Source organism: Pimephales promelas, chromosome 21, assembly GCF_988280905.1.
Source record: "Pimephales promelas chromosome 21, fPimPro1.hap1.1, whole genome shotgun sequence".
Lineage (NCBI taxonomy): Eukaryota > Metazoa > Chordata > Actinopteri > Cypriniformes > Leuciscidae > Pimephales > Pimephales promelas.
In genome coordinates, this window is record NC_142789.1 from 1,966,591 (window position 1) to 1,984,584 (window position 17,994).

The following is a 17,994-nucleotide window of genomic DNA, read 5'->3' on the forward strand; positions in this document are numbered from 1 at the left end:
TCGTAATTTGATTTATTAACTGTATCAAAACTTACAGCGTACCGTTAATAAATACTGTAAAATGTAGATATTGCTTCTTGTTAGTTCCTTAACTAATGTTACCTAATGGGAGTGGGACCTTATTGTAAAGTGTTGCTGAAAGAAAAAATAATTAAAATATTTATTACTGGTGTAAAAATATATATATTTATATATTTGAAGGATGACCTTATAAGAAAAGTTAAAAGGATAGCTCACTCTAAAACGAAAATAATTTACTCACCCTGGTGTTGTTCTATGATTCCTGTATTCCCTTCTTTCTATTATGGGCCACAAAAGGATATTAAATACTTTTTATGTTTTAAAAATACTATTTATGTAACATGATGTACCTTCTTCTCTGAGATGAGTATACTCAGAAGTTTTCACATTCAATTGTCCTTCTCAGGCAAGAAGTTCCGGTCCAGAGATATTTAACTCAGTGAAGAAAGCACACAGATTTCTAGGCTTTGTATTTCGTGTTTTTGTTGATCTTGATTTCTCACAACTTGTATGCTTTTCCAGAGCGACATGGGGTGAACTGCGGTGCTAATGGCGTCTCACGAATGTGTTCATCGTCCAGAGAAGCCCAACGGCCAAGGTCAAGAATTACGTTATACATTACATTTTGGTTTGTTTTCACTAAACCCTGCTATTCACTGTCTGCCACTATACGGACAAGCTCGAGCGGGACATTTTTATAATTTTGTTGTTCTCATTATGCGGTCCATAACACAAAGAAGTGCATGCGGCATTAGAACAACACAATAGTGAGTAAATGATGACTTAATTTTCATTTTAGGGTGAACTATCCCTTTAAAAACATACAGGCTGTGTTTGAAATCGCCCCCTTTACCTTAAATAGGGTATAGGGGGCGAGGAATGCTATAGGGTGCTATGTGTGGTGTCCAAAACCATAGTGAAGTTATCAAGCACACCCATTCAATCCCATAATGCACCCCAATAATGACATATGCTCAACGGCTGGAGAATACCCATAATGCACTTTAAGGGTTGTGCTTTAATAGGTTTAATTAAGGTTTATACATATAGTTTCCATGACACAGTTCAAGATAAATCTGGAGCTGACAGTTTTCAAATGATTATAAAACAGCAAGCACAAACAAAACCGGCACACTTAGTGTCTGAACTCACTCGTTTTCATTCACTCCATCAAGACTATAAAATGGAGTAATGGGAATTCTGAATGGGAAGCCACAGTTAAAGGAGTAGTTCACTTTTAAAAATAACTTTTGCTGATAATTTACTCACCCCCATATCATCCAAGATGTCCATGTCTTTCTTTCTTCAGTCGAAAACAAATTAAGGTTTTTGATAAAAACTTTCTAGTATTTTTCTCCATATAATGGACTTCAATGGGGTCCAAACGGTTCAAGATCCAAAAGACAGTTTCAGTGCAGCTTCAAAGGGCTTTAAACGACACCAAACGATGAATAAGGGTCTTATCAAGCGAAACGATCACTCATTTAAAATAAAAACAAAGTTTAAGTTTTATAAGCACAAATGCTCTCCTTGCTCAGTTCTGTGATGCGTGTTCGTGACTCTCCTGTTCGAATTCGTTCATCAAAATGAACGAATCTTTTTTCATGTCATTTGGTTGATTCAACGAACGAAATGAACGAGTTGACTCCGGAAAAGATTTGTTCATTTTGATGAACGAGTTCGAATAGGAGAATCATGAACGCAAGGCGACCATTTGAGCTTATAAAACTTAAACTTTGTTATTTATTTATTAAATGAGTGATCGTTTCGCTTGATAAGACCCTTATTCATCGTCTGGAATCTTTTAAAGCCCTTTGCACTGAAACTGTCTTGTGGACCCTGAACCGTTTGGACCCCATTGAAGTCCATTATATGGAGAAAAATCCTGGAATGTTTTCATCAAAAACCTTAATTTCTTTTCGACTGAAGAAAGAATGACATGGATATCTTGGATGACATAGAGGTGAGTAAAGTATCTACTCTTTTAAAGCAAATATTACACACACACACAGAGTAAAAATGTGTGATATTTGAAGGACGCTCCCTTATCATGTTGTGCCGCATATTTGACGACGGTCCCTTAGCTCTCACAGCGCTGAAACTGATCCACATAGATCTGTAGCAGTGTGTCACAGTGTCACTGTTTTACCGGGGAAAGGGATACACTTGCGTTTTACATTCAGGCGTCTTACAACCACCGGCAATGCTGTGTTACATTTTTAACTGAAAGAAGGAATAACTGCAAAAATGACAGTGGATTTTGAGGATTGTATTAAAGATTCTCCCCGTTTCAGGTAAGAACACACACACACACACACACACACTCATGGTCCACAGCTGACGCCTGTTTGCATGTGAATGGTCATGAATATTCTCTTTGAACAACACACACACAGTTATTACTTTAACATCGTTGGCGGTTCTCCTCTAATGTGTTTCTCTGTGGTCAATTGGGGGTTAATTGTAAAATACAAAAGATTTTTGTTTGAGGGTTTTTATGTTAAAAAAAACGACGAGTCTTAAAAACAGGTCTGGCTTTTATGCTTCGTTTATAACAATGTGATTTTAAACATGGCTCAAAACATAGGTTTGTTTTAGGACATCACAGGCGCGTGCCACATTGGGCATCATAGGCGCCCAAAAAGGCTGTCTCGCGCGTCCTCGTCATCTAAATGGGTTATGAGGACATTCGCCGTGTTCTTGAGGGACCAGTTGAATGAATGAGGGCTTTTTAAGGACACGGATCTCTAGCTGCAATAGCAGTTTCGCTTGTTTCTTGCATAGTTGTGTTACAGATGTTGGTCGGTGGATGCTATGCTGAATCGTTCACTGAAATAAATGAGATGAATCAGTGCAGTCTAATGCGAGAGTATCACATGAAACCCAATGCAGCGATGATGTTCAGATGAATTCATGAAAAAGGGGGGCGTTGCTGTGCTACACGCCAAGTATCAGGATTACTAATGCAGAAACACTGGCCATTTACATGCACAACTGCACAGCTTTCTTGAATATACACTCATCTGTTACAGTACCATTAATTATCACAGTAATTAGGCTTGCATGTATAATGCATTATGACGTTAATATGCTATTTAGTCTTACCAGAGACAGTCATTTAGTAGTCATCGTCACAATTCATTACAATAGTCATCAACAGACTTTATAAAAACATAATCTTGCTTTGTTTTCAGGGCCATTGATTCAACTGCAATAAATACACACTAGCTAAATATTGTTAGCAAATGTTTTGGAGTCAAAAAGGTTGAGAACCACTGACTTAAAGGGATAGTTCACCCTAAAATAAAAATTGTTAGTCATTATTTTCTAAGTTGGTAAAAAAGTGAATTACAACACAATATAATATAAAAATGCATGACATCTCTACATATAAATATTATCATGAGCATTATATAAAAACACAAATGCATAAAAAATGCCAAAATATGCATTTTAAAAACCGTAAGGGGACCTGCAAACAAATGTTTCAAACCTGAGAAAATCTGAAGAAGAATTTTCTCAGGAATTTTAATAGAATTTTCTATTAAATTACTGGAGCTTAAAATCACATGTTGCATTGGTTCAAAAGTCCACAGAGTATGCGGCTTAGTGTGACTGAAATGTAATAATTTCTTATTCAAATCTTTTCTGGAGCATTTATGAGAGTGCTGTTGACTCATCAAAGCACTGATCTGGTTGATTCATAAATCCGACTGATGTTTTATTTTATTTCAGTTCATTGACTCAATTGTCTAATTGCAATTGCATTAATGAATATAGAATTTCATGCATATATTATTCCAAAAGGCTGAGGAATAAAATTGTTTGGACTCCTTTTATTATACGTTACCAGAACATTTAAAAAAAATCTTATGGGTTTAATACTGAGCTTTTGCTTTTTGATAAACGATTCCTTTCATTTTCTAGCCTGCAGTCTAACGTATCATTGTCAATTAGAAACCAATACAATTTTTAGTGCTGTCCTTGTTCTCAGCACAGCGAAAGTCTTGGTTTCAGTAGTTTAGTCAGCACACGTGCAGCTTTCATCATGGGCAGATTCACTTCAGATGAATTCTAATGAGGTGAATCACATATTTTGACAGTCATGGGGTCTGTGATTTGCCATCATAGATGAAGGACACGGAAGATACTGAACTTGTTCTCCGTCTGTTCAGTTCAGTTAATCTTTTATCTTCTTTATCAGGCACCATGAACGTCATTCTACAGCAGTGATGTTAAATACTATGCGGTGAATGTGATTTCACTAAGTACAACATGTTCCTGGATCAACATCCATCATGCACATAGACATTTATCCAGCACACTGTGTGTGATGCTCCGAGCTTGGCCGTCTGTGTGTCTCTGAGGCATCAAGGACTTTTGAAAGGCAGGCATCAGGGTCATGGAGGTCTCGTTCTGGGCAGACATCCAGTATTCCCTGCTTGACTCACTAACACTCTCTAGGGGCCATATATGAAGAGCCAGAATGCAGATTTCTGGAAAAAATGTGATGGTTTATCCCCATGATCCTATAAGACAAGCGATTTGGAGAATGAATGGATGGATTTATCTTGTAGTGTTCTTTACATTTAGCACATTCAGACACGCTTGTTTGTTTTGTCACCCATTTTTAAATAGTCTATTGAAGGATAAAATCCAGTGAATTTTTTTACACTTACATTTTTTAAAGAAATTATTAGTACTTTTAGAGGCCTACGAAAGTTGCAATGTTCTCCATAAGAGTCGATCACCATCATTTTGGCTGCCATTTTGAGTACAAGGTCACATGATTAACACATTTTCCAAAGTATTGACCTGTCCGAATACTTGCAGTTTTTGCATTTGACCACTTGTCTACTTTCAAAGCGTATTTGTGGTATTTGGCCCTTAAATGTTAAGGGTTAGTTCACCCAAAAATGAAGATGATTAATTTTTATGTGAATACAACTTGACTTCCCTGTTTGCTTGCTTTCATCAACTTTTACTTCTCTTCTCGTGTATTGGATACTAGCTGAAAAGCTAATCAGAGGGATTTGTATCACTGACTGACCGACCAATTCAACATGCTCAATTTGCCAAAAAGATGGTTCATAGATGCCTCAGGCCCCGTCCACACTACTGCGTTTTCGTTTAAAAACGGAGACCTTTTGCTACGTTTGCACCTCCCGTCCACACTAAAACGGGAAAAACGAAGACCTAAAACGGAGAAGTTTAGAAACGCTGCAGCTGCGTTTTGCGTTTTGAATCTCCGGAGGGCGTTTTAGTGTGGACGAGACAAAACGGAGGAGTTTACAAACGATGACGCAGAGGCTAACGCTCGGCTCTATGATTGGGTGTTATCAGTCATGACGTATCTTTCCCTGATTCGCCAACCATTGTTTACACCGGCGCGCGCATGCCCAGTGTTGGTGAATGGTCACGTGATCCACGTTTTCAGTCGTTTTAGTGTGGACGGAGATAAATTCTAATACGCAGGTAAAACGCTAGTGTGGACGGAGATCGTTTTCGTTTTAATTCTCCGTTTTTAAACGAAAACGCAGTAGTGTGGACGGGGCCTCAGAGATGCCTCAAAGATACCTCAGAGATACCTCAGAGATGTCTCAAAGATGCCTCAAAGACAACACAAAGATGGCTCAGAGATTCCTCAGAGATGCCTCAGAAATGGCTCAATGCCTCAAAGATACCTCAGAGATGTCTCAGAGATGGCTCAAAGATGGCTTAATGATGGCTCAGATACCTCAGAGATGGCTCAATGATGGCATCATGGCTCAGATGGCTCAAAGAGGCCTCAAAGATGGCTCAGAGATGTCTCAGAGATGGCTCAAAGAGGCCTCAAAGATACCTCAGAGATGGCTCAGAGATGGCTCAAAGATGGCTTAATGATGGCTCAGATACCTCAGAGATGGCTCAATGATGGCATCATGGCTCAGATGGCTCAAAGAGGCCTCAAAGATGGCTCAGAGATGCCTCAGAAATGGCTCTATGCCTCAAAGAGACCTCAGAGATGGCTCAAATATGGCTCAATGATGGCTCAAAGATGGCTCAATGATGGCTCAGAGATGTCTCAAAGATGGCTCAATGATGGCTCAAAGATCGCTCAATGATGCCTCAAAAATGCCTCAGAGATGGCTCAATGATGGCATCATGGCTTAATGATGGCTCAAAGATGTCTCAGAGATGGCTCAATGATGGCATCATGGCTCAATGATGGCTCAAAGATGTCTCAGAGATGGCTCAATGATGGCATCATGGCTCAATGATGGCTCAAAGATGTCTCAGAGATGGCTCAATGATGGCATCATGGCTCAATGATGGCTCAAAGATGACTCAGAGATGGCTCAATGATGGCATCATGGCTTAATGATGCCTATAGAGATGGCTCAAAGATGGCATCATGGCTCAATGATAGCTCAAAGATGACTCAAAGATCCCTCAATGATGGCTCAAAGATGACTCAAAGATCCCTCAATGATGGCTCAAAGATGCCTCAAAGATGCGTCGAAGATGCCTCAAAGATGGCTCAAAGATCTGGGTCTTAATTAAAGGGAGAGTTCACCCAAAAAAAAAAAATCAGCCATCATTCAACACCCTCATGTCGTTCCAAAATTCGTAAGACTTTTGTTCATCTTCAGAACGCAAATGAAGATCTTTGATGAAGTCTGAGAGCTTTCTGTCGCTCCATTGACAGCTACGCAACTCCAGTACTACTCCATTCCTAATCTCCAGTCAGAAAGTAACTGCAGCATCTACAGAAACCATCAACTCCTTGAGGACACTTTCACACTAAACATGTTCGTCCACTGAGTCATTCCTGCCAAAATGTGAACAGAACAAAATTGGCGGGCAGTGTATATGTGGACATGCTGACGGACAGCCGGCTGCTGTTGTGTAACACGGTGAAACTGGGACATGGAGAGTAGGAGGCAGGAACCAGACTGATCTTCCCAGTCATCCAAGCATGCTGTCAGCTATAGGAAAGGTGGAGCTGCCGTAGACTTGCTGGTTTCTACATGCTTCAACCTGCAGCCAAGAGTATTAAGAGAGATCAGGTGTGGCTGCGGGACATACTGCGCTGAAGAAGTCACAGTTGAGTGAAACAGGCTACAGGCATAGGTGGGACAGCGTTGCACCCGAATTCCTGTACTTTTATAGTATGTCCTGAATTAGATGAAAAACTTTCGTCTAGACCGTTGATGGAGTGGGTTGTGTAGGCGTGTAGTATAAATGCATTTCCGTACATAATTGACACGTTGCCATTGTTCTTATGATTTTATTTTTTACCTGTGGCAAAAACATCTCTGAGGTCTCATCGAGCCATTTCTGAGGCATCTCTGAGCCATCTTTGAGGCATCTGAGTCATCATTGAGCCATGATGCCATCTCTGAGACATCTCTGAGACATCTTTGAGGCATTGAGCCATTTCTGAGGCATCTCTGAGCCATCTCTGAAGCATCTTTGAGGCATCTGAGCCATCATTGAGCCACGATGCCATCTCTGAGCCATCTCTGAGCCATCTCTGAGACATCTCTGAGACATCTTTGAGGCATTGAGCCATTTCTGAGGCATCTCTGAGCCATCTCTGAGGCATCTGAGCCATCATTGAGCCATGATGCCATCTCTGAGACATCTCTGAGACATCTCTGAGACATCTCAGGTATCTTTGAGGCATTGAGCCATTTCTGAGGCATCTCTGAGACATCTCTGAGGCATCTGAGCCATCATTGAGCCATCTTTGAGCCATCATTGAGCCATGTTGCCATCTCTGAGACATCTTTGAGACATCTTTGAGACCTCTCTGAGGTATCTTTGAGGCATTGAGCCATTTCTGAGGCATCTCTGAGCCATCTCTGAGGTATTTTTGAGGCATTAAGCCATTTCTGAGGCATCTCTGAGGCATCTGAGCCATCTTTGAGCCATCTTTGAGCCATGATGCCATCTCTGAGACATCTTTGAGGCATTGAGCCATTTCTGAGGCATCTCTGAGGCATCTTTGAGGCATCTGAGCCATCATTGAGCCATGATGCCATCATTGAGCCATCTCTGAGGAATCTCTGAGGAATCTCTGAGGCATCTTTGAGCCATCTTTTAAACCATCTTTGTGTTGTCTTTGAGGTAAAACAAACAACCACAAAAATAGTTCACGCTGGTGTACAATTTAGCGATGAGGAACAGCTTTCTGTGTATCTATCGGGCAAAATCCAGTCATTTCAAAAGGAATCCGCTTTTGCGTAAATTTTCCAATGCATATTTCACTTGGATTTGAAACTGACTTCTGAGGTGATGTGCTTCATATATCGCTACGTTACTGACAATAGACGATACACCTTTTTCACCTGGGAAATTTTGCATTAATTTTGCTGACTTTAAATTTCTTCCTATATGATGATAGTTTGCCTAAAAATTTCAATTCTGAAAATTGTTTACTCATTCTCATGTCGTTCCAATTCTTTATTTCTTTCGAAAATAGCTGGAATAGCTATAACAGTACAACTTGAGTTGCGATACAAATTTGACCGTTTAAAAGTGACTGGCCCTCTGTTGTGAAGTCTGCTTTTGTGTATGTGTTTTTAAGAAAGCATTGTCAGTGAATGTTAGCATGACAGAATGTGGCAAACTGTTTTGTTTGGCAGACTTTTCACAAACACAAAGGTTAAATCAATCGCACACCTGTCACAATACCCTTCATTCATTCTTAACCCATGACCGCCAGCGGCCTCTGCTTTGACAATGCCGTAGAACCGGCATGTGACGACTCCCTTTCACAGAATTAGCCTATAGTCAAGGTTTCACTCTGATGTGTGTCGTCCGTTTATATTAAGCCTCATTACTTCCTCTGTGGATTAAGACATAGCCGTCAAACAACTAAACAAGTCAAAGAGTGTGACTTGAGTAAACCGTTCTGACAAACTGAATTCACCGCGACAGTTCATTCATTCAGCGCTGTGTCAAAACATGCAGAACAAGTGATGGCTTTTTATACAGTCTCTCAATAGTGGCACAACAGTGTATTTTCTGTTTGGTCACCATAGTTACAGGAAACTACTGGTGCGTTCCATTCGACAGGGTACCTACACAAGTGTTCACTGCTCCCTACTCCCTGAACACGGTATATCAGTTGAAGTGGACTTCACTGACTTCCTGTGAAATGATGTATCGATGTTCCCTTATTCCCTATGCCATTTGCAGTGCCCTTCGAACTGAACATGTTCGTTCCCTTCGAATTGGAATCTCACTTAAGATGGCGAAATACCCTGTGAAGTCCACTTCGCAGTCCACTTACGGTCGAATGGAACGCACCTTGCCACTTTCCTCCTGGATCCTACAGTGAAGGAAACATACAGATATGGGGTCGTGACCCTAGAACTCAGCATGTGTTTCTAATGGATGGGCTTCCTTAATCGGCTGACTGGAATGCATGAGAAGGATGTACGGTTTAAGATGACAAGCAGACAACATTTGCCATAATGCTGAAAACAATCCTTTATCACACTTCTGTCTGTAGTGCATGTATTACAGTATACAAATAATGATTGGTGTCTTTAAATCACGGCAACACTTTCATTGTTTGTAATGTATAGATGTATAGTATAAAGTGCAGAGGGAAAGCCAAGAGATACCATGAAGGCACAGCAAAATGTTTCTAAATTTGCAGAAACAATATGCAGTAAATCTCAATAAAATAGTTACATTTATTAATGTAATGTGTATATATGCATGTAGGGGTGGGTGATGTGTCCCAATTCTTATTTCACCAAATGGGAAATGTTATTTCATGATGAAGATATATATCACGATAGTTATTTGATCTCATTTCTGTTATTAAAAACAAACATTGGGACAAATACAATAACAAAAATATAAATTAAACAAACTAAGTTTTTTAGGTACAATAGGTTTATTTAACATGCAGTTAAAATTAGTACACAGATGTAGTGATCATATGTAAAAAATGAAATATTGCTTAGTCTTCAGTGTATGAATTAAATGTATGTAAATATTAGGGCTGTCAAATGATTCATCGCGATTAATCACATCCAAAATAAGCTTGTGTTTACATAATATATGTGGGTGCACTGTGTATAATTATTTTGTATATATAAATACACACATGCATGTATATTTAAGAAAAAAATATTATTTATAATATAAATTATATATTAATCTTTATTCAGTATATACATGAAAATATTTCTTAAATATATACAAGCATGTGTGTGTATTTATATATACTGTATAAAATAATTATACACGGTGCACCCACATATATTATGTACTTTTATTTTGGATTCGATGTATAAATGTATTTTTATTTAAGCTAAAAAAGTTATAAAGGTATTTTCTCTTTTGTTTGACTCGCATTGATGCATGCAGGTAATTAATATATATATATGAAGAGTTCAGATGCAAAAGCCTCTAAATGCCATTTGAAATTTTCTTCTTTAATGATGATTTTTATCAAACTTGTATATTTAAGTTCAGTAATTTCACTTAAATGGCAATGATAATTACCTATTAATTGTTATTTAAGTGAAATTACTGAACTTAAATATACAAGTTTGTTAAAAATCATCATTAAAGAAGAAAATTTCAAACGGCATTTAGAGGCTTTTGCATCTGAACTCTTCATATATATATATATATATATATATATATATATATATATATATACATATACATATAATACTCTATTGTTATTGATTGATCACATTCTATTATTGCAATTAGCAAGTCGATTATTTCTATGGATAGATGATTATCTTAATTACACTATAATTATATAACCTCCTTGTTTTATGACTGGATGTAATCCATTGTCTCCTGCATGACATGTCTCTGCTTCATTATGTACAAGTCAATATGAGCTGATGTCATCGGCAGTGACTGGCCGCCATGGCAACAGGCTTTTTGGATGTCTCCCTTTTTCTGCATATTTCACAGGAGTGGCCTTTACCTATTCCACATCACACACTGATGAACAGTCATAATTCACTGGAGAGAAATGAAAAATTCACTCCACATATCCCAGCAGCGACCTTTGTGATTTGCACACATCGATCTCTTGATTTGATTTATTAAATCCCATAACATTATTTCATTAGAAAGGTCAGGACAAAATGGGTCGCTATTACCCAACATAAATCTTATTCCCTAATGTTTGAAAAAAGTACTCAGTGAATTGAATTATGATTGCATTCTGGGCCTTAATGCTCCATATCTTGTTGGAAACCCTTTAATCCCAATGGATTTATCCTATGAAAACAGGTTTTCAGAGTAGGTATGTTTGCAACAGTTCAATTGTTTGACCAGGATTAAACCTTGAATCTCATCTCTCCGCATAGAAAAGAGCTTTACAGAGCATTAACAGGAAATAATATTTGTAGATTTTATAGTAATAGAAAGCAAACAAACAAACACTGTGGGGAATTCTGTTGCATTTGTTCTTCTGAGTTCATAATGCAACTCGTTCGTACATACACTCTAAAAAAATGCTGGGTTGTTTCAACCCAAATTTGGGTCAAATATGGGCAAACCCAAATGTTGGGTTGAAAAATGCAATAAAAAAAAATTACAGTTGGAAGTGAAAGTTGAAGTTGGGTTTTTCCATATTTTACCCAAATTTGGGTTCGAACAACCCAGCATTGTTTACAATGGGGTCCGTGACACATCAGAGCGCCTGTGGCAATTACTTGCATATATACTTTTCAACAACATTCTCACCGAAAACTACCTTCTGTGACCACAACAACAGTAGGCTAGTATTTGTAAAATTATGGTTGTTTGCTAGAATATCGCATGGCGGGAAAAGGCTCTCAGCCAATCAGAATCGAGAACCAGAACCATATATATGGTTCAAATTCCAAATTTCACAAATAATACTGCCTTTTTGGGGAGTTGCACCACATGACATTTTACAACCTGAACTAACTTGTACCTTGTTATAAAAATGTCATCATCTGATCTATAATCTTGGCCTTTGCTGAATTATTTGACCGCACTTTGCAGCTTTGTTTTTCTTCTGCATGTTGGTCATATACCAGACTTTTTTGTACATGATATTAAATTAGTTTCTTTAAAATCATTTTTCCCCCGTAAAAAAAAAATAATAATTGAAGATCGTGTCAAACTACGCTTAAGTAGGTTGTCTTTTCAAGAATTTAATTCATTTAATAAAGCTTTTGTCCGTTGTGTGATCAGTTATACCATCCTGACAAAAATATCAGAATGAAGTTTAATTCAGAAAGTAATACCATGCATGCTCATCAGAGGAGTAATTTTCTCTTCCAATTGTATTTTATTGAGTTTCTGAATTAAAGAACAGGACAAACACATGAAGATCCTGTCATTGACTCGTTTTGGCCCTCCATATTTTTGTTTCACAAAGTCATTACATTTTTAGATTTATTTGACAAGCCAACGTTCAGTTTTCCACCATCACCCTTGAAGAAAGACTTGTTATAAAGTTACAACTCAAAGATCTGTTTTTCTTGGGAAAACTGTTCCCCTCTGCTTCAAGCACATGCTGGGAATCCCAGGACGTCCTCTTTCATGTCAAGATCATGAGAGTGCCACTGACGAACCTCAAAGCAGTGTGTCGCTCTGCGTCGTCTGCTGTCGGAAATGTTTAGTGGTAGTTAGCATTTAGTGTTTATGTAATTTTGTCCGGCTTTGTAATTCTGATTGGTGTAATGATCTAGAACTCATGATGTGTTTTTCAGAACACATTTTCATCATCTATGCATGTCTCCAAATACAGTTTAAGCCTAGCTCACACTACATGAATTTAAGCCCGATTTAAAGGGGTGATGAACTGAGAAATCAAATTTTCCTTGACCTTTTGACGTCTAAGAGGTCATCATATAATAAGAATATCCTGTAAGTTTCAGAACTAAAAAACGTCCTTGTTAGTCCAATAAAAGCTTTTATGAACACCAGTCCCAGCAAACGACTCGTTTTTCGAAGTGGGGAACTATGACGTCAAAGAGGATAAAACCCCACCCCCGCTGAAGAAGATCAACGCCTACTTCAACACGGCCGGTTTAGCCCCGCCCACCGATTCGCGCATTACACGCATAGCTAAATAACATAGATTCCTACCTCATGATGACAAACCGAGTCAAGAGTGAAACTCATTATAATATGCAAAACTGTTATCCACTCAGAGCAGTGGGCGTTTACTTCCAAATCTTCAGCGCGAGGCGCCCATAAAAATCCAGCGTTTTTCAGCTAGGCTCAAAACTTGGGTAGAAAATAGGCAATTACTTATTCATTTTTATGTTTTTGAATGCAAAAACCAAGCGAACGTCATGAGTTGACCTCAGACAACAATATAAAAAAATTAAAAAGCCAGTTCATGACCCCTTTAAGCCCGATTTGCGAATTCGTTGAGCTTGCAGACAGGTCGGGGTGTTATCACGTGCAAATCGCGGGGGATTAGCGGATGAACGCTCGGCAATCTGTTAGTATGAAAGAGCCAGCAACGCATCAAAGACGCTCGCAGACACGTTGCCGAGCCCAGAAAAATATCTAGCATGCTAGGCTGTCACACGACTCAACCTCAGTGATGTCATGAGCTACAGCCAATCAGAGCAAGACTTGGGTTGAGGTCACCGGGTAAATCTTATTTTTTCTTTTTTTTTTGCATTTTTTTTCTCGGAGCAAATCAACAGTTTGCAGCACTAGTTTATCGTGTTGTGTTCTTCGTCTTCTTAGCTGGGTATTGGCGCGTGTGCTGTTTCACGTCATTTCCGGTTCGTTTTATCGCATGATTTTTTCGCGACAAAACGTGGTTTGTGGACAAGATGGAATCGTTGGGTGGCAGAGTTTTTGTCAACTCGTGTAGTGCGTTACCTCCTGTTGCGGATCAATCACGTCGTGTCGTGTGGTGTGAACAGCTCGACAACTTGAACACTCCTGATTTCACAGAGAGCAAGTCATGTAGTGTGAACCGCACAGTTCAGCCCGACGTTTTAAAATCATGTAGTGTGAACTACACTCTTAGAAGAAAAGGTTCTATATAGAACCTTAAAAGGTTCTATCAGCGCTACGTATTTGGAACCCCTAAAAGGTTCTATACATTCTTAAAAAAAGGGTTCCTCTGGGTTCTATATAGAACCCTGGGGTTCCATACTTGGCCAATAGAACCTTTTACCAAGAAAAATGGTTCTATATAGAACCATTTTGGAGTTCCATATATGAAGCGGAAGGTTCTAAATAGAACCGTTTCTTCTAAGAGTGTAGGCTCTAGTGGTCATTGATCTCCGATAAGGCCAATGTCCATTGGCGTAGTCCACACCTGCCTCATTCAGAATAAACATGTTGCCCAATTTGTACTTCATTCCAATGGATTACCCATTTCTTGAATTGTCTACATGCTTCGTCTCGCAGAACACACTTTGGAGATTAGGGAAACATGCAGACAGATAAATGCATTTTTCATTGCACCATGTTTGGATTGTTATCTCTTTAGTCTTTAGAGCGACATATATACCTGTCTGTTGATCTGTTACTGACTTCAGTGCAAGCTCAGTGAGTCAGCTAGTCCTGAGTTCACATAAAATAAATTGGGTCATAATTCACTCACATTCATGTCACTCAATTTTATGGAACACAGAAGGAATTTTGCCAAATGTCTCAAAAAATGTGTTGCGATGTTGTTTTGGACCCCATTGACTTTCATTATAGGCGGTTGAAACATTCTTCCAAATATCTTCTGTTAAAAGAACACAACCAAAGATATAACAGAAACCAGACTGGTCAGATAATGAAGACAGTGAGTTCTATTATCTCCTGTATCTTCGCAATCTATTGACACTATGAAGGTGTACATTGTCTCGGCAGGAGACTCCTTATCCGGTCCTACACAATGCCAAAGGCATGTTCCCATCATATGAATCTAGTGACTAATGACAGTGATGTCTGTTGAAAGAACCTTGTTAATCTTGGTTGCATACCCATATGTCTACTATAAAGGGCTCATTGTAGCTCATCCAATGAGCCCAACAAAGAGTTGTGACGCTTACACGTTTTGTCTATCAAGATAGTCTTTACAAGTTAATCAAAATTTATACATTTTGAAGCCTACATCAAGTTTAAAAAACCACAAGCAGGTTATAACTGGTGTGTTTAATATCATAGATCAAAGCGTGAACATATTTAGAGGCTTTGTTCACCACATACCTTAGCAAAAACCCATTCAGAAAACCTTCTTGATGACATCGTGCATGTCGTTAAAGACAGCAAGTGGTGATTGGTCGGGAAGCAACATGTGGTCTTGACAAGTTTCTTGTCCATGACATGACAAGCATTTAGCAGTCATGATGGCATAATCTGACTCTGATCATAACAGTCTGAACCCGGCATAAGTTGGGAATGCACATCGACTTATATTCCTGGACGATGCATGACCATGTGCTGTTATTGCTGCATTAAAGCTCTTAGTTTTGACTTCAGCTAAGTGGTTTGTGACTTTAGTCTCCAATTTCACAGACAAGCTTTAAGCCTAAAATGCATGTTTGAGCTTTTTAAATTGAATGCAACTTGCTCTGATTGCTCTGTCAGTTTTGCATCAAGATGCACATCAGTAATGTTTTTTTAGGTACGTTTATTAAAGCTGCTTAAATGTTCTAATTGAACTATAAAGTCCTACAACTGGAAAGTATTCAATGGTTTAAAATTGCAGGTCACCAAGAAACTCTATTTATGAGTTTATGAGCCGATTATTTCCCACAAACCAATGACAAAAGTCCACATAACTCGCTTATCTGCCCCACGAGAATCCTGGAAGTACTAGTTTTTGAGTGTCCTGTTTGTGGACAGGAGGAATTTGAATTCCTGCTTTATATCATTTTTAAGTGGTTCTGGTGACGATAAACAGCCATCTGTGTCTGCGTTTTCCTCTTCTTTTTGCAGCTCTTGCCAGTTGTATCTTTTTTGATTGTTGCTTCGGATCTGTTTTATTTATAGGCTTGTGACAGATTCATTTCTGGGTCACTGGATTGTGTTTCCCTCTTGAGCACTTTATGAAAACATGTTTGTGTATACAACCTTTGATTACTTCCCAGATCAAGCGCTGCATCTGGGGCTCTGTGTGAGCGTCTCCAGATCACTGTGAGGGATACTGATGAATAATTTCTTTTCGCACCCTTCTGCTTAAATGTTTTTGTGAGTGTGCAGAAACGACGCGAAAAACGCCACGCGGAAAAGGCCGGTTCCCACCGGGATGAATTTCATGCACGATATTCGCCGACGTTTAACGCCTCGTGACTACACAAAGGGCGCCAATGTGAGTGTGTACACCGACACGGAAAACGTCACGTGTAAAAGCGTGATAAAAAAAACGCCTTGGGTTCGTTTTGTTAGTTTGACGCACTGCATCAAAAACTATCCGACCAATGAGATTGGCGCTTTTGCTCACATGTTTGGAGCTTCTGGAGTTAAAGTAAAACACAACTTGGGGGCAGATTGCAGAGCAAATGGATGCCATCTAATGTCAGGGAATGAATTTGCATGTTCACTCGACTCATCGTCAGCGAAAATCGCTTGGATGTGAACACAAAAAATGCGTCAAAAAACGCTGGTGAATAATGTGCGCCGATATTCGTCCCGGTGTGTACGGCCCTTAAAAGCACCATTTTTCAAAAACGCCTCTGTTTGTTTTTTTAGTTTGACGGACCACATCAAAAACTATCCGACCAATGAGATTGGTGCTTTTGCTCATGTGTTTAGAGATTCTGAAGTTACAGTAAAACACAGCTTGGGGGCGCTCAAACACAAAACGGTCTTGCAGAGCACACATACGTAACGAAGAAGAAGATATACGCCAAGTAGCGTCTTCACTGCCAGGTAGAAATAAGACGAGGAAGATGCAAGGCACGATGAATGTAGAGCTGCTGGTCTCGTTGGTATTCGAACATTAAGAACTATATGACAAACACGACAACGACTACAATAATGTTCATAAAAGTGAACTGTTATGGAGTGGTATTGCAGAGCAAATGGGCGCCATCTAATGTCAGGGAATGAATTTGCATGTTCACTCGGCTCATCGTCAGCGAAAATCGCTTGGGTGTGAACATAAAAAAACACGTTGAAAAACGCCCGCGAATAACGTGCGGTGTGTACGGCCCTTCATACCTCTTCCTGGGTTGACATTTTATTCGGTAATGTTAGGCAGTTTTGATTCATATAGTGTTTGATCACGTTATTTAACATGCTGCTTCTTCTCCTGTGTTTTGATTCAGAGATTCTTTGAGAAGATGCATAATAGCGCCCCCTACCGTATAACAGTGAAAACATGGATTGCTGGAAAATTCTGTCAATGGCGGGGAAGTGCCATCGGTGCGGAAAGGGTTAACCGTGTTTACTCTTTCTTAAAGACTTGGAAGCTGAAACTTGCAATTATGAGAAAGGGTGTTGCATTTTGGACACGCACTTGAGGCGCTTGGCCAATCACAACGCACTGGGTCAGCTGGCCAATCAGAGCACTCTGATTTCTACAGGGTCTCTCCTTCTGAAAAGTTCAGAGCATTCAGACAGACTGGGAATAGATGAGATGCTTTAATGTTCAAAATATACTGTAAATTATTGCATGTTAATCTATTTTGTTACACCAATACACTAATAAATGAACTTTTAAATACCTTTTAAAATTAGTTTTTGTTAATTGAAATAATCATTATTAATTACTAAAAATAAAATAAAATTAAAACTAAGAAATATTTAGATGAAATAAAGCGCGTTCAGCTGGGTCGTTGTTATTGTTAGCTGAAACTATTTAAAAATTGTTTTTGTTAATTTAAATAAAATAATAAAAATAAATTAAAAATAAATAGAAATATTTCAAAGAAACAAAAACACAACTAAAATAAAAATAATAAATAAAACCTTATTATAAATATTAAATACGATACTATTATATAAATAATACTGAAAATGACTTGGTAAAAATGGTGTCAGGTTTAAGCAAAACTTCAT

The 17,994-nt window shown here is 38.7% G+C and overlaps 1 protein-coding gene across 5 annotated transcripts in view; it reads left to right on the forward strand.

Annotated features, from left to right (window-relative positions):
• The first annotated feature begins 548 nt into the window (after positions 1–548).
• acap3b (ArfGAP with coiled-coil, ankyrin repeat and PH domains 3b) overlaps positions 549–17,994 on the forward strand; it is a 96,367-nt gene continuing 78,921 nt past the window's right edge. For 4 of the 5 annotated variants that reach the window (XM_089124870.1, XM_089124873.1, XM_089124871.1 and 1 more), the window contains exon 1: positions 2,118–2,315. In XM_089124870.1, the coding sequence (XP_088980996.1) occupies positions 2,269–2,315 (47 nt within the window). In that variant the 5' untranslated portion in view covers positions 2,118–2,268. Of the gene's footprint in view, positions 620–2,117; positions 2,316–17,994 lie in introns of those variants that run through there. The other variant, XM_089124872.1, reaches the window with a different exon arrangement.